Source organism: Alexandromys fortis, unplaced genomic scaffold (assembly GCF_014885135.2).
Source record: "Alexandromys fortis isolate MF-2015 unplaced genomic scaffold, M_Fortis_MF-2015_v1.1 scaffold_38, whole genome shotgun sequence".
NCBI classification, from domain to species: domain Eukaryota; kingdom Metazoa; phylum Chordata; class Mammalia; order Rodentia; family Cricetidae; genus Alexandromys; species Alexandromys fortis.
Window position 1 is genome coordinate 13763312 of NW_026067916.1, and position 24513 is coordinate 13787824.

A 24513-nucleotide genomic window follows, 5' to 3' on the forward strand; every position below is an offset into this window, starting at 1 on the left:
TATTAGCTCTAGTTCAGCTATACAGACTTTATTATGTGAGAATTTTTTTTCCCTCACTTTCTTATACTTCAACTTGTTAAACAACTTACTTGGTCATTTGCTATGAACACATGATTTTTTTTCTTAAAAACAAGAGATACTGTATCAAGTTTTGCATTGTAATAGAAATGGTTTGTTGGAGATCATACAGTAAAACTTTTAAGTACTATTGTTCTACAAATGTTTTGTGTTGTTCTTAATATTGTTTTGAAATGTTAGGAAAAACATTAATTTTTGGTAAAAAATACTATTTGTATTTTTAAAACTATGCAACTGACATAAATATCCCAGTACTTATTTTCCAAATTAAGAATTAAAGCAGAAGATATTGCTCTGTAGTTAGTGCTTTTCTCTCTTTTTTGAGTGTAAAGAGGATGATTTAGGCTAGCCTCAGACTCCCTGTGAAGTCCTTGAACTCTGATGGAATTACAGATGTGCACCACGCGCAGACTGTCTTTCACTCTTTTTGAATTCTTTATATACTTTGTAATATTTTGGGTTATAAACATCTTAATTCCTTCCTTCCTGTATCGTATTATTTATTTTTATTTGTGTGTGTATGTCAGTGTATACGGCATGTGTATGGATGCCAGAGGCCAGAAGAGGGCGCTGCAGCCAGATCTGTGTTGGGACCTGTCCAACTATGGCTGCGGGGAACTTCAGTTCTCTCAAAGTCTCTTAACCTCTGATCCATCTCTTCAGCCCCATCCTCCTACATGGTATAAATGGATGACAGACATCATTTCTAAAATTAAGTTTTAAAGTGTGCATTATGGTTTCCTTTAGTGTTCACTACCTTTACCATCAATATGTATTTCTACTATTGAATGAATTTATCATAACAATCTAGGCTTTTCTCTTTTTTATTTTTATTTGTGTGTATATTTATGAGAATGTATCCACATGGTTCCTGCAGTGACCAGAAGACTGTGAGGCCTGGAGGTGGAGCTCTATTATGGTGGTCCCTCTGTGGGTGCAGGGATGCAAACAGCAGGAAGTGATCCTTACTGCTGAGCCATCTCTCCAGTCCCAGGAAATAGGCTATTTTGAAAGCCTGTTAGTAAGCAGCATGTATGTTAAAAGACAGGGGCTTACCTGCTGCTTTCTAAAAGCTTTTAACCTCTCAGAAGGGGGAAGTGTAACATAGTAGTTTGTGCTTACTGCTTTAGGAGATTGTTATCCCATAGAAGTTCAGAACATAAACTCTTAAAGATCTGTGGGTTACTCATATATAGCTGTATACCAGTTTTAGCACTGCTTTGTGATTCCTTAACTCAAGATTGAGACTACTCTGCTCACTCAGTATCATCGTCACAGGAGTCTAAGCTGTAAGGCAATCCATGCAATTGAGAGTGTTCTTAATTACTAAGAAGATGAGAGATAGTATAATTTTTCAGGCCCTCATTTAAAAGAAAGAAGACTTAGAATTAAGTTTTCTTCAAGGTATCTTTTAAGGAAAACTGGTGATTAAAATCATTCCTTAAAGTATATTACAAACTAGGTAAGATCTGGTATTCATCATAGCTAACATTTTTTTTTTAACTGAAGAGTCAGCATAACATGCTCAAGACCAAGTAAGGGTGGTTTTGCCTTAATGTTTATCTTGCACAAGCTACAGCATCCTTTTACTTTAAAACACTGTTCAGAACCAACATCTGAAGGCTGGGGCTACAGCTTAGAGGGTTAGCACTTCCCTAGCGTATTGGAAGTATTTGACTTTGGGTGCAACACCTAGTAGCACCAAGCAACAAAAAATCAGTATCTAATATTTTGTTCTTATGAAAAACATTTATTTTGTCATATTTACTAGGAATTCAAATTAGTAAAACATTAAGTCTTAATTGTAATTCATAACATGCATTTTATGGAGTTACAACTTTAAAGATATTATGAACTCAGTCTTGTTTTATATATTAATATTTACCTGGTTATCATTTCAGTAAATACAAGGTGGACTGTGCGTGCCTCAAGGAAAATCCAGAGTGCCCTGTTTTAAAACGGAGCTCGGAATCCACAGAAAACATCAATAGTGGTTATGAGACCAGAAGAAAAAAAGGAAAAAAGGAGAAAGATATTTCAAAAGAAAAAGATACACAAAATCAGAATGTTACCTTAGATTGTGAAGGAACAAACAACAAAATAAAGAGTCCGGAAACAAAACAGAGAAAGCTTTCTCCACTGAGACTGTCAGTATCAAATAATCAGGTATTGACTCTCCTGATTCTCAAAGAAATTATTTTAAAGAGGAAAATGTCGTATTTAAACACCTTTTTAAGCATAAAATCATTTAATAGTTTAAATATTTCCGGTACTGGGGATTGAACGTAGGGCCTAACACATGCTTGGCAAGTGCTCTATCCCCAGTCCTGTTCTGCTGCTCACTTTGAGATATGATTTCTTACAATAATAGATACCAAATTATTAAACATAACCACGTTAGCCGGGCAGTGGTGGCGCACGCCTTTAATCCCAGTACTCGGGAAGCAGAGGCAGGCAGATCTCTGAATTTGAAGTTTACAAAGTTAGTTCCAGGACAGACTCCAAAGCTACACGGAGAAACCCTGTCTCAAAAAGAGAGAGAGAGAGAGAGAGAGAGAGAGAGAGAGAGAGAGAGAGAGAGAGAAAGAAACAAGCAGGTTGACAGATCCTCATGGAGTTGAACATTTTCCTAAAACTGGGTAATTAAAGACATTCCAGATAGCGTGGGTGTTTGCTGTTTCTTTGAGACTGTATCTTACTCTGAGGCTAGGAATTTACACAGACCAGGCTAGCCTTGCCCTCAGATTTGTCTACCTTTGCCCACAGAGTACAACATTAAAGGTGTGTGCCACATTTAATTAAATTGAACAGTGGAGATTGCTGAAAATTTGTTTTGGAATAAATACAAAGCCACCCCCACTATATTTGATAGAAACTTCATAAAACAAAATTGCTTGTGTGATTTGGTAACTTTGTTTAGAAATTCAGATTTTAATGGGGCTTATTTCACATACTGAATTATGGTTAAAAGATACAGTGTTTAATTCCCATTTTATAGACTGAGTAACCATTTCCATAATGGTCATTTCTGTTTTTCAGGAACCAGATTTTATTGATGATATGGAAGAAAAAACTCCTATTACCAATGAAGTAGAAATGGAATCTGAGGAGCAAATTGCAGAAAGAAAAAGGAAGATGGTGAGTTGGGAAGCTAGTGGCTGTTTGTGGTACCTTGGGCTGGATCAGCTGCTCTTCTACAAGCTAACTACTTCTACACACTTCACGTTAGCAAATTTGGGACTGAGCATTTTTATTTGGCTTTGCCATTACCTCTTTTTGTATTTTTAACTCACTTTTATTGGGCATTTAATAATGTATACCACCTTTAAAAAATAACATTTTTAAAGCCAAGAATTTTTAATAAATGTAATACCATGATTATTACTCGGTATGTATTTTCATTAGCTAAATGTATTACTTCTTTTTATGATTTAAGACAGAAACAGGGGCTGGAGAGATGGCTCAGCGGTTAAGAGCACTAACTGCTCTTCCAGAGGTCTTGAGTTCAATTCCCAGCAACCACATGGCTCAGTGAACCAGTGGCTCACAACCATCCATAATGAAATCTGGTGCCCTCTTCTGGTCTGCAGGGATACATGTATACACAACACTGTATACATAATAAATAAATATAAAAAAAAAACTGTTTTTAAAAAAGACAGAAACAGAACTTCATGCTTTGTATTAATCCTAAATCGGGTAAATGACTTAGCAAAACTTCAAGTTTCTTTAGTAGCCATTGCATCTGTATTCTCACATTGTAATCATAAATGGAAGCTCTATCTCCCTCATGATTTATCTGCAAATGTCAGTATAAATGTAGAACAAGAAATTGTAAATCAGTTTTCACAGCAGAGTGTGGTGACTCACACCTGTAGTCTCAAGCATTTGCAGGAATGAAGCGTTAGGGTTCCCATGAGGTGCATAGATAAGTAAATGCCAGGGCTGGGTTTGGTTTGGTACAGCAGCACTTGCATAGCATGTTAGGGCCTGGGGATCTGACCCCCCCCACACACACAAATAGTAAATAATGGCAGTTAACTTTCAATACAATTTCTGGCTTAAAGAATTGAAAAGTAACTTTACAAACCGTAATGGCCTTAGTGTAGGTTTCCCACATTCTTTTAAAAAATGTTTGTTGATCTTGGAGTTTTAATACTTTTTATTCCATGGGATCTTATGTGTTACATATAACTTGAGTGGGGATATTGGATCTTTGTAGACTTTTTAAAATCATGATGGTGGCCATCCTCAACTGATTGCTAACACCTGCATTGTGAAAACAACAGAGAACAGTTTCATAGCTTCAGGTAAATAATGGTGAAAGATTGGAAAAGGTTGATTCCTACATCTAAAGGGATTGTCACAAATTTTTTAAAGATTCAGTTATTCCTTAAATTACTTGTGCTTAAATTACCTATGGCCTGTGTGTGCACACACTCATTTTGCTTGCATGTGTGTATACCATCAGTGGTCAGAAGAGTACTATCAGCTCCTTTGAAACTGGAGTTAAGAATGGTTGTGAGCCATGTGGATGCCAGGAACTAAACCCAGGTCTTCTTGATGAGCAACAAATTCACGTAACCTCTGAGCCAGCTCTCCAGTATTTTCAGTATTGTTCGTTCCCCAACTGGTGCACCTTTGAATTTGTATTTCTGTAGAAGCTTTGGATCAGTTTACAGTAAAGTTGGGTTTTGGGGGGACTTAATACAGGAGGAATGTTTTATTGACTTTAAGAATTATAATAGGCAGCTGGTAATAGGAGTAGATGCCTGTAGTCTCAACATTTTGGATGTGGATGATGGATGTTTAGGAGTTCAAGATCATCCTCTACTACATAGTAAGTTTGAGGACAGCCTGGTATCTCTCTCCCACAAATATATACAGCAAGGACTTTGGGAAAAATAAGATGGCACTGGAGACTTTAATATGCAGACTGCATTCTTATCATTATGGTGCTACTTTTAAAAGGCCAATCAAAGACATGATGGTACATGTCTTTAATCCTAAGGGAAGTAGAGGCAGATGGATCTCAAGTTTGAGGCTTAATTCTAACCGAAATACTACTTTGATGTTTAGTTTATTGATGTAAATAGGTCCCTAAATAATTAATATGGTTTTTCTTCTCAACGTCTTATTTGACTTGGGAAAAAAATAATTTTGTAGACGCTATCATTTATACTGGTTATATTAATACCAGCATTTGGGTAGAAGAGAGCAAATGGAAAAGTGGCAGCTTACAAGGGAAGTAAAGTACAGATGGTAGCAATACTTCTGAGAAATTTGTGTCAAACTGATGAAATTTTCTCTCATGCAAGGCAGTCTTAAGAACATTACGGGCTTCATTAGGAACTACTCGTTAATATGTTTCATTTACCATACCTGGATAAAGAGGAATCAGTAATTCTTTCCTCCAAGACAAATTTCATGTAATCTTTTGTAGTAAGATTTTAGCAAAACAGAATTGTTTTGATTTTTACCTATACAGATAATACCTTGCTCAGTTTTAGTAAATATATTGGTATGCGAGGGCATACTGTGTGGTGTCTTTTACTATGTGACTATAACTGCCTGGAATCCTTTGCCTCGCGATGCCTATAATAGTCAAACAGCTTAAACTTGGAATCCATGGAAGTTGACTCAAGAATCAGTGAAGTCAGGAGATCGTGAGACTTGTGTGACCCTTGACAGCACAACTCCTCATGCCCTTTATCAAAGACTTCAGGAAGGATAAACTCACGTCGAACTGCATTGGTGTGGGAGGAAAGGGACATTAGGCTAGGCATCCAGGTAAGTCTAATCAACTCTGATCAGTGGGGTGACAGATAACGTTCACAGAATAAACATAAACTTCATTAGATTTAAAAAAAAATACCAATCCAAATTCCCACCCCACCCCCATCTAATCCTATGAGAGGGTAAGGCACTTTGCTTTGTGGAAGGTCCAAGGCCCTCTCTACTATATCTAGGCTGAGCAAGGCATACATCCATAGAGAATAGGATCCCCAAAACTAGTACATGCAGTACAGAAAAATCCCAGTGCCACTGCCAGTGGCCCCTCAGTCTGCCCCTGCCATACAACTGTCAACCACATTCAGAGGGACTAGTTTGGTCCTATGCTGGTTCCTTCCCAGTCCAGCTGGAGTTGGTGAGCTCCCATTAGCTCAGGTGAACTGCTTCAGTGGATGAACCCATCGTCTTGACCTCTTTGCTCATATTCTCATTCCTTCCACTCTTCAACTGGACTTTGGGAGCTCAGCCGAGTACTCCAATGTGGGTCTCTGCCTCTGTTTCCATCTGTTGTTGGACAAAGGTTCTATGGTGACATTTAAGATAATCATCAGCGTGACTACAGGGCAAGGCCAATTTGGGCACCTTGTCGTCTATTGCTTAGCTGGGATCATCCTTCTGTCTGGATTCCTGGGAATTTTTCTAGAGCCAAGTTTCTTGCTAACCCCATAATGGCTCCCTCAATCAAGATATCTCTTTCCTTGCTCTCATCTCTGTTCTTCCTCCATCTCAACTATCCCATTCCCTCAAGTTCTCAACCCTCCCCTTCTTCCCTCCTCTTCCCCTTCTATCCTCCCCCCCACTCCCGTGCTCCCAATTTTGTCAGGCAATCTTGTCTGTTTCCAATTTCCAGGTGGGTCTATATATGTTTTTTCTTTCTAGGATCCTGAACTATAGGCTTAATGTCCTTTGTTTATAGCTAGTATCCACTTATGAATGAGTATATACCATATTCATCTTTTTGGGTCTGGGTTATCTCACTCAGGATAGAAACATAAACTTCTTATGAGAACTTGTTTGTCATAACGCCAGCTGCTAAGGTAGAAAAGAGTACTTGGCTTTTAGAATAGAAGCATCTTAGTCATCTTAGATATGAGCCATTTAGAAAAGATAGCTCATGAGTACAAGGTAAGTGAAACTTATTCACAGCTGAGGTAAGGTTTGTAGGCTTTGCCTAGAATTATGCATGATTATTGATTTTCTGATGTTTCCTACAGAATGTATTTCATAGACATCTATGAAAAAGTATGTTGCCACTTAGAAATTCTGTTGTTAAGCCTTATTTGCACTCGAATACCTTGCAAATTTTGGGGTGCATGATGACTCTTAAGGAATTCCTAGTTCTGAAGCATTTAGAAGTGATTTGACTTAGAAAAAACAGGTTAGAAGGTACCAGATTTTATTATTAAAGTATGAAAGCAAATTTGTTGCCAGAAGTATAAGAGATTTCATCCTCACTCACCACTGCTTTCTCTTTATGACTGAACTGACTCGACTAATTTTTGATTAGTAATCATCTTTGTTAAAATGATATGGTCAAACTGAATACGTTTATTTTTATAGTCTGTCCAAACAAAATGAGGTGGTTATGGTTTAGCTGCCTTGTAATAAATATTCAAAATCTTTAAATGCTTCAAATTAATACCTCTTCACACAGCAGTGACCTATGCTTTATACAACATAATTATTACTCATTTAAGAAAAATCTAAGTGCTTGATACATAGGTAGGGTGTACTTATGTAAAAACTAGGTGGACAGAGAAGGCAGAGCAGCTCTCATATGGAGAATGGGCTTAGTAAATCTGAATGTCAAATAACGGGCTGTTAGGGTGTGTTGAATTGTGTGATAGAGGAAATGGGAAAACCATGCAACAATGCTTGCTACTTCGGAATGACTTTTATTCATAATAATCTGTCATCTTTAAAGTTCATTTATCAGTTCTAATTGCTGTTTAAAGGGGGTTTGAGGAAGCTTGTATTTCTAAAATAAGGGGTCTTTTTCTTTTTAGGACCATTTGGTAGGTGCTCTCTGGTTTCATCTTCTGCCTCTTACAGGCAGTTTTGTGTTTCTCAGTTCTGGAATTAGGAATATTTTACTATTGGAATATTTTTAGCCCCTGGATTCTAACACTGTAAGGCTGCAGAGCTGTGCTTTCCCAGGCAGGAGTATTGCTCTTGAGGAGGATTTTTGTTCCAGAAAAGGCACATACTTACAAGGTAAAAAAGCACATCAAGAGCAACATACATTTATTCTAACTCCCAAGTTTACCTTACTTATGTTGCTCAGACTCAAGGCTTATTTTCAGTTGTTTCAAATGAGTTACAGCTTCCACGGTGCAATTAATTTTCCATAGCAAGATGGCTCAGTTGGTGAAGGCATATGCTGCCAAACCTAATGACTCTGGATGCAATCTCCAGGACCCACACTGTGGAAGTAGAGAAGTGACTCCTTCAAGGTGCCCTTCAGCACGCTGGAATGTATGCCATTCCTACCCACGCCCCACCCACTCCCCATGGATAAACTAAAAATTTTGAATTAACACCCAAATGGAAAGAGATATGAGACATTATTGTTTTCTTCTGCTTACAAGAAATTGTAATAGTGAGATATAATATACTAAGAAATATCACAAGAATAGTATATAGGCAGGTCATGTGGAATACCCCACATACTCTAGCTAACACCTAACACTCCAGCATAACAGTTGTGAATCAGAACCTGTTAGCTTTGGACTCAGATAGGGTCATGGCTTGTATCACAGTTCTAAACTACAACCATTAGAAGCTATACAGAGTCTTGCTAGGGTTATTTAGAGTGTCCAGTATCTGTCTCCTCACCAGCTCCAGTTCCCTATAAGCTATATCAGGTTTGAGTTAACATACGTTTCAGAGATGTATCAGATACAGTGGTGAGTATAAAAGCTGAATGAACCTGGGCTGGGCATGGTGGCCTTTAATTGCAGCACTTAGGAGGCCGAGGCAGGCAGATCTCTGAGTTCAAGACCATCCTGATCTAGTATTGAGTCTTCAGCTACACAGAAAGACCCCATCTTTTAAAATAAATACCTGCTAGTGGTTTTTATTCATTTATCCAATCATTTATTCTCAAATATTTGCAGAATTTTAAAATAAATCTTAAGTTATTAGAAATTTGTTTAGTACTTTCAATTTTATTGCTGTATAATAAACATATAAAAATGTGGTAAGACTCATGCTTTGTGAAATAGAAAACCAGGAAACTTGTAAATTATGGAAAGGCACTATGTTTGTTTTACCTACATACATGTGCACTTTTGTTCCCTTGGTAGTATGTAATGTGACATATTTTAGAAGGACTTAACCACTAACGATGAGGAACCACTTCTAAAAGGTTCTGTTTAATCAGCATGTAGTCACACTAATTTTAAGGAAGTTCATATTTCACTGAGTCTAGCTCTTTTCATCATACAGTTTTATCTTGGGTCCTCGATCTCACAATCCAAAAGAAGGAAATACTGGATTATGTCGAAGTCTTCCTTGCCTATCTACCTAGAGTTACTCACACATAAAAAGGGTCTTGAGCATCAGTGGTCTGTAGGTGGTCCTTCTGTCCATGTGTTGCTTTCATTGGCTAATGAATAAAGAAACTGCCTTGGCCTACTTGATAGGGTAGGCGGGGAAGACAGAACTGAATGCTGGGAGGAAGAAAGGCAGAGTAGGAGAGATGCCATGGAGCTGCCAGAGACAGACGTGCCGAATCTTTTCCGGTAAGCCACTGCCATGTGGCAATACACAGATTAATAGAAGTGGGTTAAATCAAGATGTGAGAGAAACAAAAAGAGGCTAGAGATAATGGGCCAAGCAGCGATTTAATTAACACAATTTCTGTGTGGTTATTTTGGGGCTAAGCTAGCCAGGTAGCCTGGAAGAACAAGTGGGCCCTCTCCCTGCAACAGTTGGCACCCAATGTAGGTAATGACATCCACATAAAAACTTGAGGAAGCTTGAAAATGAATTCTAGAAAAAAAAAAAAGAGTTTAACACAACTTTCTGCTGTTTGCCGGCAGCATGCCACAGCTCCTTAAGAGAGATTTGAGAATTCTTACTGCTTGCTTCTGTAGAGGGTTTGAGTTCATTGCTCAATACCTACATCCATGGCTCATGACAGCCTGTAACTCCAGATTTTAGAGATCACATGCCCCTTTCTGGCCTCCAAGGGCTATGTGCATAGTCCACAGAAACTCACACAGGCAAACACAAACACACAAAAATTTATAAAGACAATTTTTTGTAAACAAGCTTGTTTCTTCTGAAAAAATATTTTCCCTAAGTTTTAAAAGCATTTTTGAGAAGCAGTAGTTATGGTAGATAAAGTGTCCCCTCCCACCAGGTTTAATAGGTGAGGTAATTTTAAGAATTACTTTTGTGAAGTCTAGATTTCTAAATAAAACTGTTTAGAAATAGAGGTTTTTATGGGGGATTTATTTATTTTTTTTAAAGATTTGTTTATTTATTGTGTACACAGTGTTCAGCCTCTGCAGGTCAAAAGAGGGCACAAGATCTCATTATGGATGGTTGTGAGCCACCACGTGGTTGCTGGGAATTGAACTCAGGACCTCCGGAAGATCAGCCAGTGATCTTAACCTCTGAGCCATCTCTCCAGCCCTTTATGGGGGATTTAAAGGAATTAGTAAGGTAGAGACAGAAAATTGTCTAAGAATTTGGCTTTAAAATTTTCAGTCCCAGTGAAGAACTGGAACCATGTTTTGAATTCCCCACACCAGGGTGTGTGAGCAGATGCACTCTTTTTTTTTTTTTTTTTTTTTTTTTTTTTTTTTTTTTTGGTTTTTCGAGACAGGGTTTCTCTGGTTTTGGAGCCTGTCCTGGAACTAGCTCTGTAGACCAGGCTGGTCTCGAACTCACAGAGATCTTCCTGCCTCTGCCTCCCGAGTGCTGGGATTAAAGGCGTGCGCCACCACCGCCCGGCAGCAGATGCACTCTTACCTCTGTGGAAATTAAAAACTCCTTTAAAGCAGCTGAACTATGTCAGCAACTTCTGTTCTCCTACTGAGTATGTTTACATACAGGAGAGTAAGCAACAGTTGTCACTCGAACTACAGCTGAAGCCCCAGTGCTGCAGTCTTTGGCAGCAGGCTCTTGAGTTCTTTCTTTCTGCCCCACATCCACGACAAATGGTTCTCAGCCTTAGGACCTGGTTCTTTGACATGGAGAACTAGACAGCTGATGAATCTGCTTCCTGGTTCTGGTTGAGAGCATAAACCTTTGCCAGGCCCTCTGCTCAAGGCGCTGGGTTTTGCTTTTAATGTTCTCTCCCCAGAGAACCGAACTCTTCTGTCCCCTCAGCAGGAGGTGGAGACATGCCTTCAAAGAACTGTCAGGGAGGGCACGGGGGCAAGAGGGGAGAGGAGAGGAAACATTTGTGATTGCCTGCTGTCTTTGAAGTATTGTTTCAAAGCTCCATGTTTTCCAATGAAGTGTTGAGCGTCGTATGAGCTGTTACAGTCTCAGAAACATCAAAACTAATCTGCCAGGGTGACAGCTATTCACTAAAAATTAAGACTTTGCCACAGTATAACAGTACATTGACTCCTTAAGTGCATTTGAGTTTTTCTTCAACATATTGATTCCTTAGGGATTTTCAGTTTTTTTTTAAAAGGCAGACATCTTTAATACATTTTAATTTTAATAAATTTAAAATTTTAATAATTTTTTTGGTTTGGTAAAAGAAGGAAGTTTATTGTTTGTTTTTTAAGGCTTGTTTGCTCTATTGTTCTTTTGTGGCATACACTCATAAAAACAGTTCACTGTGATGAAGTTTGAGATTCATACACATGCTGACTAGTAGTAAACTGTTCCTCCATCCTACCAAAAGTTGATTTGTTATGCTAACAGTATCACAGCAGTTTTTAAAATCTGTCATGAACAATTGACATTTAGAATTTTTCCTTTGGAATAATGATATTATTCACTTCAAATTTAAATCCCATAGACAAGAGAAGAAAGGAAAATGGAAGCAATTTTGCAAGCTTTTGCCAGACTTGAAAAAAGAGAGAAAAGACGAGAACAAGCTTTGGAAAGGATCAGCACAGCCAAGACGGAAGTTAAGCCTGAGTGTAAAGAACCACAGATTATCACTGATGTTGAAGTTCTCCAGGTACTGTTACTTAGGATTACCTTTATTTTCAGAGTTAAGTGCCTTAAAGTAGCTTCTACACAGTAGAGTTACATCTACAAAAATTATGTCTGTATACTTGCATACCATTGCATATATGTGGAGGCCAGAGAGCAACTCTGAGTCAGTTCGTCTCCTTTGGTCACTGTGGATTTCTGGGCTCAGTGCCGGTCTTCAGACTTATGCACACGTGCTTTACCTGCTGAACGATCTCCCCAGCCCACGGATTTAAATAAAATCCAATATTAGCCTTCTAAATCATTTTCAAACCTTATGGGAAATTTAGACTTAAACAAGAATATATTTGCCTTGCTTTGAAGTAAGAGAGTGTTGAATTATTTTGGTTTGTTATCAGAAGCTGGCTAATCCACTAAAGCTGCTACATGCCTGCAGACTTTAACCTGGTCCCCAGACTGCCCTCTTAAGTACACACAGAAAATAGTCTGTATAGCCCAGGCTGGCCTTGAGCTCAGACGTCCACCTGCCTCTGACTCCCAAGTGCTAGGATTAAAGGTATGGAACACCACCATCCAGCCAAATATACTTAATTTTTAAAAAAAGATTCTGGAAAGCTAGCATTTAAAATAGATAATGCCATAATTAAAACTAAACGTATCTCTAAGCATCAAAAGTGCCACTATTGTATTTTTAACTAGGAACAAGTAAAAGAAGAAACTGCTATCAAGCCAACCCCTGCCAAAGTGAATAGAACTAAGCAGAGAAAAAGCTTTTCCCGCAGTAGGACTCACATTGGACAGCAGCGCCGGAGACACAGGACCGTCAGCATGTGTTCAGACATACAGCCCTCTTCTCCTGACATTGAAGTTACGTCACAACCGAATGAGGTTGAAAACACTGTACTTGCTGTGGAGCCAGAAACCGAAACTGCAGTAGCAGAAATAATTACTGAGGCGGAAATCCCAGCACTTAATAAATGTCCCACAAAGTACCCCAAAACAAAGAAGGTATGACTCCTAATGACAATAAGAGCCATTTGCAACAAGTGTCTCTTAACTGAAGAACTGTCTTAAAAGTTCAATTTACATCTTACACTTGTATGTATTTGATTCAGAACTAGAAGTACCAAATTGTCAAGAGCATTAGTAGTTTGTATTATGAAGATTAAAGATAAAGACGTTTAGTATTGCAGTTAATGATTTCGCTAAATAAGCTTGTCTATCAATGTATAAAATACTCACTTAAACATACCTCCTCTCTCCCCCACCTACGGGTCTAATCCAGGGCCTTGGGAGGATAGGTAAGCCCTCACTCTACCCCAGAGCCACACGCCCAGCCCTGCTGCACTGTCCATTTTACTACTTCCTATGTAGGTAGATGTGACGTACGAAGAATGTGGTATTGGTATTTGTCTGCTCTTCTATGGGGCCAGAGAAGAAGTTGCAGGAGTCAGTTCCAGGCATGGCAGCAAAGCACTCACTTTGGCTCTCTTGTTTATAAGGAAAATTTTTTAGATCAAATCATTAATGGAAATCTTTGGAAAATTATCAGAGTTAGTGAAAAACTTTATGGAAAACTGCTCACAGAATTTGATCAACTTGAACTTTTCAGCTGAAAAGTAACAGTGCAATGTTAGGGGCTACTATTTTTCTCTAAATGACAGCATACAGGGATAGGTGACTTAGGCCATAAATGTACTTATCTTGGAACTTTTTATTTTTGTCTTTTTTTAACCTAATTTCACATAGTTTGTAGCCAGGCTGTTAAACAATGAAAAGTCTGGCTGGTGTATTCTGGTATGAGATCAAGATTATTCACCAGTGGCAGACTCTACTTTCCTTGTCAGAGAGTCAGAGATTTGTTAGCAACATCAGTACCGTCTCGTTTACAGCTTGAATGCCACAGACCTTAAACAAGCAAGTGGATACTTGCCTTCGTTAGTAAGCGTATTTTTTAGCCAACATTTGGAAGGAGCAAACTTTTCTTTTTACAATAAAAAACGAGTTTTTAAACATTTTTTCAACTACAAATATCACATTTTATATGTATTAAATATATTCATTAAAAGCAAATTGTTGGCAGTGATATGTGTTTATTTACAGCACATTTTATCATTCTGTCTAATATACATAGAATAGCATAGTCCTACAAAGACACATAGAAAAAATTCTAAGAAAAGGAAGAGGGAAAGGATCCAAAAATGCTTTGGAAGGTAGGCCATTTGTATGTGTATGAATATGTAATACTTGTTCTAGAATTAACATTTAAGCTATGAAATTAAAAACTCCAACAGCAAAAGCTAATGTTACTAACCAACTTTTGTTGTTGTTGTTGTTTTAACAGTAAGGAGGTTATTAGTGTTCAGGACCAGGTATATTTCAGGGAGTCAGGAGAGACTAGATTGTGAGGGCTGGGGTGTGTCTCAGTGGAACAGCACTTGCCTAAGCATTTCCAACAAAACCACCACCACCAAGGCTGAATTATGTCCATGGGGGGATTTCAAACTTCTTAATGACCCAATGATTGTCAATGTGGACATGCACCTTGTTTAGAGATGCACAGCTTGAAAAACACTTTCCTAACAACCAACAGTCTCGTGTAAGATAGAAAGCAACAGGCCTGCATTATTTGTGGTACTTACTGGTATCTCCTAGATTTGCTATATCACAAAACAAAAACAAACAAACAAACAAAAACAGAAAGAAAAGGGGGAAAAAAGGCTGGCTGGCTGGCTAGGCGCTTACTATATGTAGCCCAGGCTGGCCTCAAACTCTCAAACTGTGCCAGTCCTCCTGACTCAGCCTGGGATATAGGTGGTACACCACCATGACCTGCCAAAAATTAGTGTCTTTTTGTAATATAAATTTTCCACATGTATTCATGTATTTTATCCCTATAAAATATTATGTAATAATCCTTAAGATAACAGTAAACGAGAAAATGAAAATACTGATAGTGGGGTTTATTTTTTACCACATAATATGAATAATTCTTGCTAAAGATTATTACTAAAATTATGTGTATGTTTGTCTGTCTGTGGGGTATATGCACATGAGTGCAGGTACCCATGTAGGCCAGAGTGTCAGATCCCTCTGGAGTTACGGGCGGTTGTGAGCTACCTGATAGGGTGCTGGGAACCGAACTTGGGTCCTCTCTGAAAGAGTAGTACACGCTCTTAACCGCTGAGCCATCTCTCCAGCCCCATAAAATGAATAATGTAAATTACCCAACTTATCGTCTTAGACGATGTGCCAATATCTAATTTGATATTAGAATATTCTGTAGTGGAATCTGTGCAATTACTATATAGTGATCCAAATGTTTCTGTTCTCTAGCACTTGGTCAATGAATGGTTAAGTGAGAAGAATGAGAAGACAGGAAAACCTTCAGACAGCCTTTCAGAAAGGCCTCTGCGCATAACTACAGATCCAGAGGTGTTAGCTACACAGCTCAATTCTTTGCCAGGTCTCACTTACAGCCCCCATGTATACTCTACTCCTAAGCATTATATTAGATTTACATCACCATTCCTTTCGGAAAAAAAGAGAAGAAAAGAAACTACTGAAAACATTTCTGGCTCATGCAAAAAGGTAAACTTTTCTTTGGATATAAAAATCTAGGAGAAGCCAAATGCAAATTTCAGTCCTTACTACAGCTCCTCACAATGAAATGCTTTTGTGATTGGCTTTGCATTTTACAGGCTATATAAATAGCTAAAACTGATTCTTATTTATGTTTTGTTTTATTCAGCGATGGTTGAAACAAGCCCTAGAAGAAGAAAATTCAACAATTTTACATAAATATCATTTACCTTGTCAGGAAGGATCCAGAAGTCCTATAGTTAATGGTGAAAATAAAAGTCCACTACTGTTAAATGACAGCTGTTCCCTCCCAGGTAGTGTTTCTTTCGGTGGTGTTTTAGTGTGAGGAATTGTGGCAGGGACAGCTGTAGTTCTGTGACAGGCAGTCTGCTCACTGCTGTGAACGTTAGAAAAGCAGCCTGCTGCTGTGGGCTTTGCATGTATACAGACATAAAACCGTGGTTGGAGTGCAGTGTGGGGCTAGGTGCTTTCCCATGGGTTCAGAAGGACAGACATCAGTTGCAGTAACATTAGTACTTAATGATAAAGCCTTTTTGTGTGACTTCTAGGTTTATAGGCTTCTATTTGCTAATACTGAAATTCTTGGAAACTTAAGGAAGATGTCATGTTAGTGTGTTTTTAAGAACACTAGTTTTGGGGTCAAAGCCATTGTAATTACTGTTACTTATCTTATAGCAAGTCCCAGCAGTATGGTTTCTTATAGATTATTATTTCACCAACAGATTTAACTACACCACTAAAAAAAAGAAGACTTTATCAATTGCTAGATCCTGCTTATTCAGAAAGCTCCACCCCTACTCCTTCACCGTATGCTACACCAACTCACACAGACATCACTCCTGCGGACCCAGCATTTGCGACTCCTCCACGGATCAAATCAGATGACGAAACTTACAGAAATGGTTATAAACCCATATATTCACCAGTGACCCCAGTAACTCCTGGCACCCCAGGAAACACAATGCATTTTGAGGTGAGACATTTGAATGGGGTGAGGGGAGGAGGAATGTCCATTCCTGGGAATGAATGTTATTGAACTTTGGCAAATCCCTGTCCCTGCCTTGTTAACTAGTGTGGTGAGAAACTAAGAGAAAATTGGGAACCTACATTTATATAAATTTAAACATTTTTATTTGTGCCGCAATGAGAATTTTTTTGCAATGTGTATATCAAATTGACCTAAAAGCAAGTGTCTTCAACAAGGTTTAAATCTAAAATCCGTGCATCAGTCTTTTCATTTTAACTTTTCATGTCTACAAACTATATTATTGTATTTTAATTTCTAACTTTGCTCATTACTTTTATGTAGAATATTTCCTCCCCAGAAAGTTCTCCAGAAATAAAGAGACGCACTTACAGCCAAGAGGTAAGGAATTATCAAAAAACCATTTGCTGATTTTCTCTAATATTATTTTGCTTAAATTCCTGATAGGTAGTAAATTGTCCCTAAACGGCATTGTGTGATTCCCTATGTCCTACCACCAACAGGGATATGATCGATCTTCAACCATGCTAACGTTGGCGCCTTTTAGAAATTCCAATTTAACTGAACTGGGCCTTCAAGAAATAAAAACTATTGGATATACCAGCCCTAGGAGTAGGACTGAAATCAGCAGGCCTTGCCCAGGGGAAAAAGAATCTGTGTCAGACCTTCAACTGGGACTCGATGCAGTCGAGCCAGCTGCCTTACAAAAATCCATGGAAATACCAGCCCACGACAGGACCGAGCCCAACAGCCAACTGGACTCCACCCACTCTGGGCGAGGACCAGTGTATTCTTCCTGGGTTAAGAGTCCTGACAGAACAGGAGTTAACTTCTCAGTCAACTCCAATTTGAGGGACTTGACACCCTCCCATCAGTTGGAGATTGGAGGCGGCTTCCGAATAAGTGAGTCAAAGTGCCTGCTGCAGGACGACACTAGAGGCATGTTCATGGAAACAGCTGTCTTTTGTACTTCTGAAGACGGGCTTGTCTCTGGTTTCGGACGGACTGTTAATGACAATTTGATCGACGGGAGTTCCACACCCCAGAATCCACCACAAAAGAAAAAGGTTATAATTTAACAATTTATAGTACTTTGAATGGGTTTTTCCTCAGTGCTTCTAAGGGTTTATTGGTAGTTACAGCATTGTATGAGGCATTTGTAATTTGGTTATGTAAGTTAAGGTTTTGTGTGTGTGTGTGTGTACATTTTTTTAAAGCTTCTTGTAAATAATTTGATGTTAGTAAAAATTATAGTTATATGAAACTTCTAATAAGAAATGTAGTTTGAGGCAAAAGACTCAAGGTAATTTCTTTCATAAAACAAATAACCTTTAAAAAAAATAAAACAAAGACCAAAACAATAGGCAGATAATTGTTCTTGTTTCTCTCATTTTACATTGAGCAGGCGGCCTTGGAGGGAAGCAAAGCTTCTTCACCATTCTCATGACACTTAGTGCTTAGGCCACGGATGTAAGAGTGCTCGGAAAGTATGATGTGTTTGATAAGACTCTATCTTAATACACAAGTTCCTGATTTCGAGACAGAATGCCTTATTTTGCAAGAATGGGAGAAAACACACTTATTTGTTAAGTAACTGATGTATAAGTCAACGCATTTTAGTGATATGTGCTTTTAATTTTTATAACAGAGTCCAGTTGGCAACTTTGTGGGAAGCAATGTAGTATAGTGGAAAGAGCACGGGCTTTCAAATAAGACCTAGGTTCGAATCCCGGCTCCAACACTCACCAGCTGTGTGACCTGGAGTGAGTGAGTTACTCAATTTCCTCATCTGTAAAATGGGGATGATAATATACCTATTTCTTAGGGTTGTTGTGAGGATTAAATGAGATAATGCATATAAATCATCTATATACCATGCCTGGCATATAGTAGGCATTTAATAATTGTTAATTATTTATGGAAAATTAAATTATTTTTACATAATTTTCCTAATATAAATGTTACAGTATCCTTTTTAAAATTGATTCTGATATACAGCACAAGAATAAAAGATTTACTTTTATTTTTTTCTTGTTTAAGGTTTCTCTGTTAGAATACCGTAAGAGACAACGGGAAGCTAGGAAAAGTGGTTCTAAGACAGAAAACTTTGCTTTGATTAGTGTATCACCTCACACAAGTGGGAGCCTGGGCAGCAGTGGCGATGGGTGTGCCCATGGCAGTGAAAACGGCGAGCAAGGAGAAAACCAGGCCAGCTTGCCTTTGCCACCGCCAACCGCCACTCACAGTGCCTCTGGTGAGGAGAGCAGCGCCTGTCCTGCTAAAGACGCCAACGCCACTGAGAAGAAAGACCCAGAAGTTCAGTGGTAAGTTCTTCCACAGTGTGCCGTTGTAGGAGATAAAAAAGGTTAAGAGAGTTACTCCTCCTGGTTGTTTATTGTCATGACCTGGAAAGATGTAAATATTCCTTTCTGCAGAAGTCGCCATTCCAGTCAGCATCCTACACAGTTTATTTCTTTACATCCCTACAGTTACCTCTGCAATGTAGCTTCTCACTACAGTATTTCTGCTCCCTTTGTTAAACTGACATGACCTTATAAATGTTAACACAGTATTTCCAACATACCTTCCTTTTTACCAGGAAATTGCCAAAGACTAATGTTAGTCTAATTTCAAGTAAATAGAAATAAAAATTTCAGTTTGGAATGTGGTTAACAATGAGACAGCTTTTCTCAAAGCTTAATACCAAGGTGCTGTTTCTTCATCTAAAGGACATTTCATTCATCAAGAGACAGAAAGTGTCATCTAGGTGGCAGCAGCATCTCTGACCTGAGGATGTGTTTTATCTTAAAGGACCGCCTCCACTTCAGTGGAACAAGTGAGAGAACGGAGCTACCAGCGAGCATTGCTGCTCAGTGACCACCGCAGAGATAAAGACAGTGGTGAGCATGCTTGCTTCTTTTCTGCCAAGTGCAGCTGACTGTTTGTCCCCTGTTCTCTGTTAGCACTAATGCTCTCTCTGGGTCTGCTCTGCTTCATCTCCAGGGGGAGAATCACCATGTGTCTCATGTTCACCGAGTCATGTTCAGTCTTCACCTTCATCTCATTCAAATCACATTCCCCCGGTACACGCTAAGAGCCTAGTCCCTTCTTTGAGTGAACTTATAGCAGGTCAGTAAGTAGATGACTTTAAAGTACTTTGTAGTTAGAAAGAAGCTATACACAGCAAGCACTGCGTGTCTGCATGGGAGGAACTATTTGTCTTGTAACCTTTTGTTTACTGTAGGTCTTTCTGCTTTACAGATCCCGATCCTGAAAATCCAGAACCCACAACTATGAGTGAATGTCCATCCCCTGACACTTCTCAGAGCCCATCAAAAATGAGCAAGGTAATAACAATGGCCTTTAAATCAGACTTTTTTCCTGCTATATCAAGTATTAGTTTATGCCTTCTATACCCTTCCTGTTTATCATTCTTATGCTCAGCTATGACAAACAGCTCTGGCTCAACATTGCAGTTTCATGGGAAACAATTTTATGACCTGCCAGTCAGCACTCCACAAACAAAAGCTCAGGTGATAGTCAAAAGGAAGGCTGAGCCAATGTTTATTTACTGTTGTAAACTAAAGGTGAGGGATCTGAGTGCCTTGGACTTTTAAATTAAAAGATCGTAGGCATTTAGATAATCTTACACTGGTGTCACCCTTATAAAGTTGAAAGAAGTATTAAAAGTCTAAATGGTACGTTTTATGAACAATTTTTATTTATCCAAAGCAGTTTATCTTTAGTTGGGTCAAGAAATTAGAGTTATGAAATTAAAACTTGCTGAGTTTTAAGGTTATCGAAAGACACCTCTCTGTTTGAAGAAGGCAAATTAAAGACCATTCATCAAAATTGAAAGAATTCAGTTTAAGCTAACTCACTGTAAGAACCTACAAAATGTACTCAGAAACCCTCACCTTTCACCGTCATGGGCCTCTGACCTTGTCATGTTGACAGTTTCCTGCCCTCTTTTAAAATATAGTAAGCAGTGAGAGTGAACTTCAAGGTACTTTATATATTTTTAAAATTTACCTAAACAAAACATTTATGTGATTTTTTTTTGTTTTTTTTTTTGTTTGTTTTTTTTTGTTTTTTTTTTCTTCATAGCCTAGTTCACCGGGGCCGATAAATCCTGCTCAGTCACATGGGAAAATACTCACAAAACCAGATTCCCACTGGGAGGCAACAGTCATTGTGTCAGAAGCTGAGAACAGCGCTCACCTAAAAACAGAGCTCCAGCAGAAACAGCTGTCAAACAACACCCCAGCACTTTCCAAGAACCATCCTCCTCAGGCCCATGTTCGCAATGCAAACGAGCAACTTCCACAAAAGCTGCCTTCTGCACCAACAAAGTTACACTGTCCTCCATCACCTCACGTAGAAAACCCTGCCAAGTCCTGCACGCCTCACACAGCCGTGCAGCATGGTCACCTCTCACCAAAGCCTCCTTCACAGCACTTAGGGTCTCCCTTCAGGCCTCACCATTCACAGTCACCTCAAGTTGGAACTCCTCAGCGAGAGACTCAGAGGAATTTTTATCCAGCAGCACAGAACCTTCAAGCCAATACTCAGCAGGCAACTTCTGGAGCATTATTTACACAGACACCCTCAGGACAATCTTCAGCAACATACAGTCAGTTTAACCAACAAAGTCTCAACAGCACGGCACCGCCCCCTCCGCCCCCTCCACCCCCTTCATCATACTATCAAAACCAGCAGCCCTCTGCAAACTTTCAGAATTATAATCAGCTAAAAGGTAGTCTTTCCCAACAAACTGTGTTTACATCTGGACCAAATCAAGCACTTCCTGGCACCGCAAGCCAGCAATCAGTTCCAGGACACCACGTTACTGCAGGGCATTTTCTGCCATCTCAGAACCCCACCATTCACCATCCAACTGCTGCTGCTGTGGTCCCGCCCCCACCTCCACCACCACCTGCTCCAGGACCACACCTCATTCAACAGCCAAGCTCACATCAGCAGCACTCCATAGCACATGTAGTCGGGCAAGTTCATGCTGTCACCCCTGGGGCACACATTCACTCTCAAACTACTGGACATCATTTACCACCACCCCCTCCACCTCCTGGTCCTGCCCCACATCACCACCCACCACCGCCCCATCCTTCCACAGGACTACAAACTCTACAAGCACAACACCAGCATGTGGTAAACTCAGCACCCCCACCACCTCCCCCTCCTCCAGCCAGTGTTCTGGTTTCTGGACACCATTCAACATCAGGTCAAGCCTTACACCACCCACCTCATCAAGGACCTCCACTTTTTCCTGCAAGTGCTCATCCAGCTGTACCACCGTATCCCTCACAAGCCACGCATCATACCACTCTGGGACCAGGACCCCAACACCAGCCTTCCGGAACAGGGCCACATTGTCCATTACCAGTTGCAGGTCCTCATCATCAGCCCCAAGGACCTAACAGTATTCCAACACCTCCTGCTTCAGGGTTCTGTCCTCATCCTCATCCTGGCTCTGTGGCCCTGCCACATGGGGTGCAAGGACCTCAGCAGGCATCTCCAGTGCCTGGACAGATTCCAATTCACAGAGCACAGGTGCCACCAACATTTCAAAACAATTACCACGGTTCAGGGTGGCATTAAAATGGACTCTAATAACATTTTTTAAAATGTTCTGTAAGATAAACTGTATATTTCATATGTACCTATTAAGGTACTTTTTAAAGCTTGTACATGAAACTTTGTATAAAAACAAAACAACAAACAACAACAACAAAAAAAAAAACAACCAAAAAACACCAGTGCTCTTTCATTGTATTTTTCCCATTTTTGCTTTTAAGATTTCTTAAGAAATGTGCTCTTAAGCCAGTCATAGGCATCTTTATTTTGTAGGTGAACATTCCAGCTGTTTTTCTGGCCATAGATCTGATGCTACATGACCTTTAAATTTTATTGTTGCAGTTAAATTCATTTAGTGCGTATTTTCTATGTTATTTTATACATATGCATTAAATAAGGAAAGTACTATGAGGATTTCTTTTTATGGTCAGCAGTTCTGTGAGTGCATCTTTTAGGTCTGAAAATGCAATACAGGTTTTTATAATTTGGTGTGGACATGGCTCACTTTGTTTTATCAATTTTTTGCAAGCAAAATGTAATTTAATGTATAGATAATTTCTAGTGATTCCTGACAGACTGTAAATACTACATTTCTTTTGCATATATAATTCCTTCCAGCCCTTTTCATTTGGTAATAGCATTGTACATATGGCAAGTCTTTTGCAAAAGTGTGATCTCTGTGAAAGTAGTACAGTATATGACCTTTCCTTTCTATTTCAAATATGCTGTCACATTGAAGCACTGGTTGGGATTTTAATTCATGTTAATAAATCACAATTATGTCAGTTTTACTAAACTGTTCTGTACAACTTCTGAGATTGAGACCTGCTTAATGATTTTACAAAAATTAACGATTTTCAAATATAATTTGTAAGGAAAGAACCTTCCACCTTCTTTAGTAACTGCTACCTTAACTGCACAGCAGGCTTCCAGCAGTGAATCTGGGTGGTTCCCAAAGTCCTTTCTATCATTTGCCTTTTCTTCATGAGCCACAGGAGATTAACTAGCCAACGTGTGTGGCTTTCAATTAATTAATCTGGATTATTCGTGTATTACACACTAAACAGATGCACACTGCAGCTTAACAGTTTGAAAAGAAATAATTTACCTAAAACACAAAAAGATTTAATTTGCACTTTAGAATCTCACTGTATTACCCTACTAACAGAATTGATATGAAATTGTAATGTTTACTATCTAGCTTTAGTGCTTTTTTTAAGTTGTAGAAAATGGATTTCTTAAAACAAAGGGGAAAGGCTGGCTGAAATATGTCAAGTAGAATGAAGGGGACCTCAGTGAATATCTTATTGCTGAAAGAAAATTATACCAGTTGTGATTTTTTTCTTTTTTTAATTTCCAGCTTTTGCCGTCTACCTATCAGAAGTACGAAATCTATCAATAGCAGGGATCCTATTTATCAACATTCAAATGTTCACCAGGGACAAAAGTAAACGTTTAAAATGACTGAGCTCTGGTAGTGACTTAAATCATATCATCCTTTAATTTCCATTTGAAAATCAGCTGCTGAGGGAACATGGGCAGACAGCTCCCTCAGGGTTTAACCCTAGTAACCCTCTTCAAGTTTCTGAAGAGCATCAGTCAACATTGCCCCCCCCCCCCCCCCCCCGCCTTTTTTGGGGTGAGTTTTTTGAGTCGTGGTTTCTCTGTGAAATGGTCATGGCTGTCCTGGAGCTCACTCTGTAGACCAGCCTGGCCTCAAACAGAGACCCACCTGCCTTGCCTCCTGAGTGCTGGGGTTAAAGGTGTGTGGCCATCACTGCCTAGTGTAACTTTGCCATATTTGTCAAAGTTCTTAGGATGTTCACTAAAGAAACAGTTTGAAAACATGAAGTTTCATTGTTCCTCCAGACAGTACCAGACACAGACCAGAGCTAACTAGCATGAGAACGTCAATAATATTCAACTCCTTAAAATGGACTACCCTCTACAACATCTTAAATCCACATACTTTCATAATAACCCGCTATATTAAGAAATTCAGAATGAAAGCTGTTACCTGAAGGATATTAACTAAATACAAGTTTTGATGGACACTCTACCAAGCTTTTAATTAATTAAAAGTGTGTGTGCGGGGGAAGGAGTGGCACACCCAGGTAGGCAGGCAGATCTCTTGAGTTTAAGACCAGCCAGGGTTAAGGAAAAAAAAAGGGAGAAAATAATTTGAGCATGTTTTCCACTCCAATGAAAGTTCTACTTATTACCTTACCTACAGAAAATCATTCATGGTGCAGATAGGAAAAAATTAAGCAGATCTCACCTAAAAAGGATGTTTCATTGGAACTCTTAATACCCACTTCCTCTTTGGCGAGTTC

At 39.1% G+C, this 24513-nt stretch overlaps 1 protein-coding gene across 4 annotated transcripts in view; it reads left to right on the plus strand.

Moving 5' to 3' along the window:
• Kmt2e (lysine methyltransferase 2E (inactive)) overlaps positions 1–22325 on the plus strand; it is a 61824-nt gene extending 39499 nt beyond the window's left edge. For 3 of the 4 annotated variants that reach the window (XM_050139774.1, XM_050139775.1, XM_050139777.1), the window contains 14 exons: positions 1980–2244; positions 3118–3216; positions 11858–12022; positions 12697–13005; positions 15334–15588; positions 15749–15893; positions 16323–16573; positions 16910–16966; positions 17089–17652; positions 18626–18909; positions 19397–19485; positions 19589–19714; positions 19847–19932; positions 20693–22325. In XM_050139774.1, coding sequence (XP_049995731.1) covers positions 1980–2244; positions 3118–3216; positions 11858–12022; positions 12697–13005; positions 15334–15588; positions 15749–15893; positions 16323–16573; positions 16910–16966; positions 17089–17652; positions 18626–18909; positions 19397–19485; positions 19589–19714; positions 19847–19932; positions 20693–22204 — 4207 coding nt within the window. In that variant the 3' untranslated portion in view covers positions 22205–22325. The remainder of the gene's footprint in view (positions 1–1979; positions 2245–3117; positions 3217–11857; positions 12023–12696; positions 13006–15333; positions 15589–15748; positions 15894–16322; positions 16574–16909; positions 16967–17088; positions 17653–18625; positions 18910–19396; positions 19486–19588; positions 19715–19846; positions 19933–20692) is intronic. The other variant, XM_050139776.1, reaches the window with a different exon arrangement.
• Positions 22326–24513: the final 2188 nt, after the last annotated feature.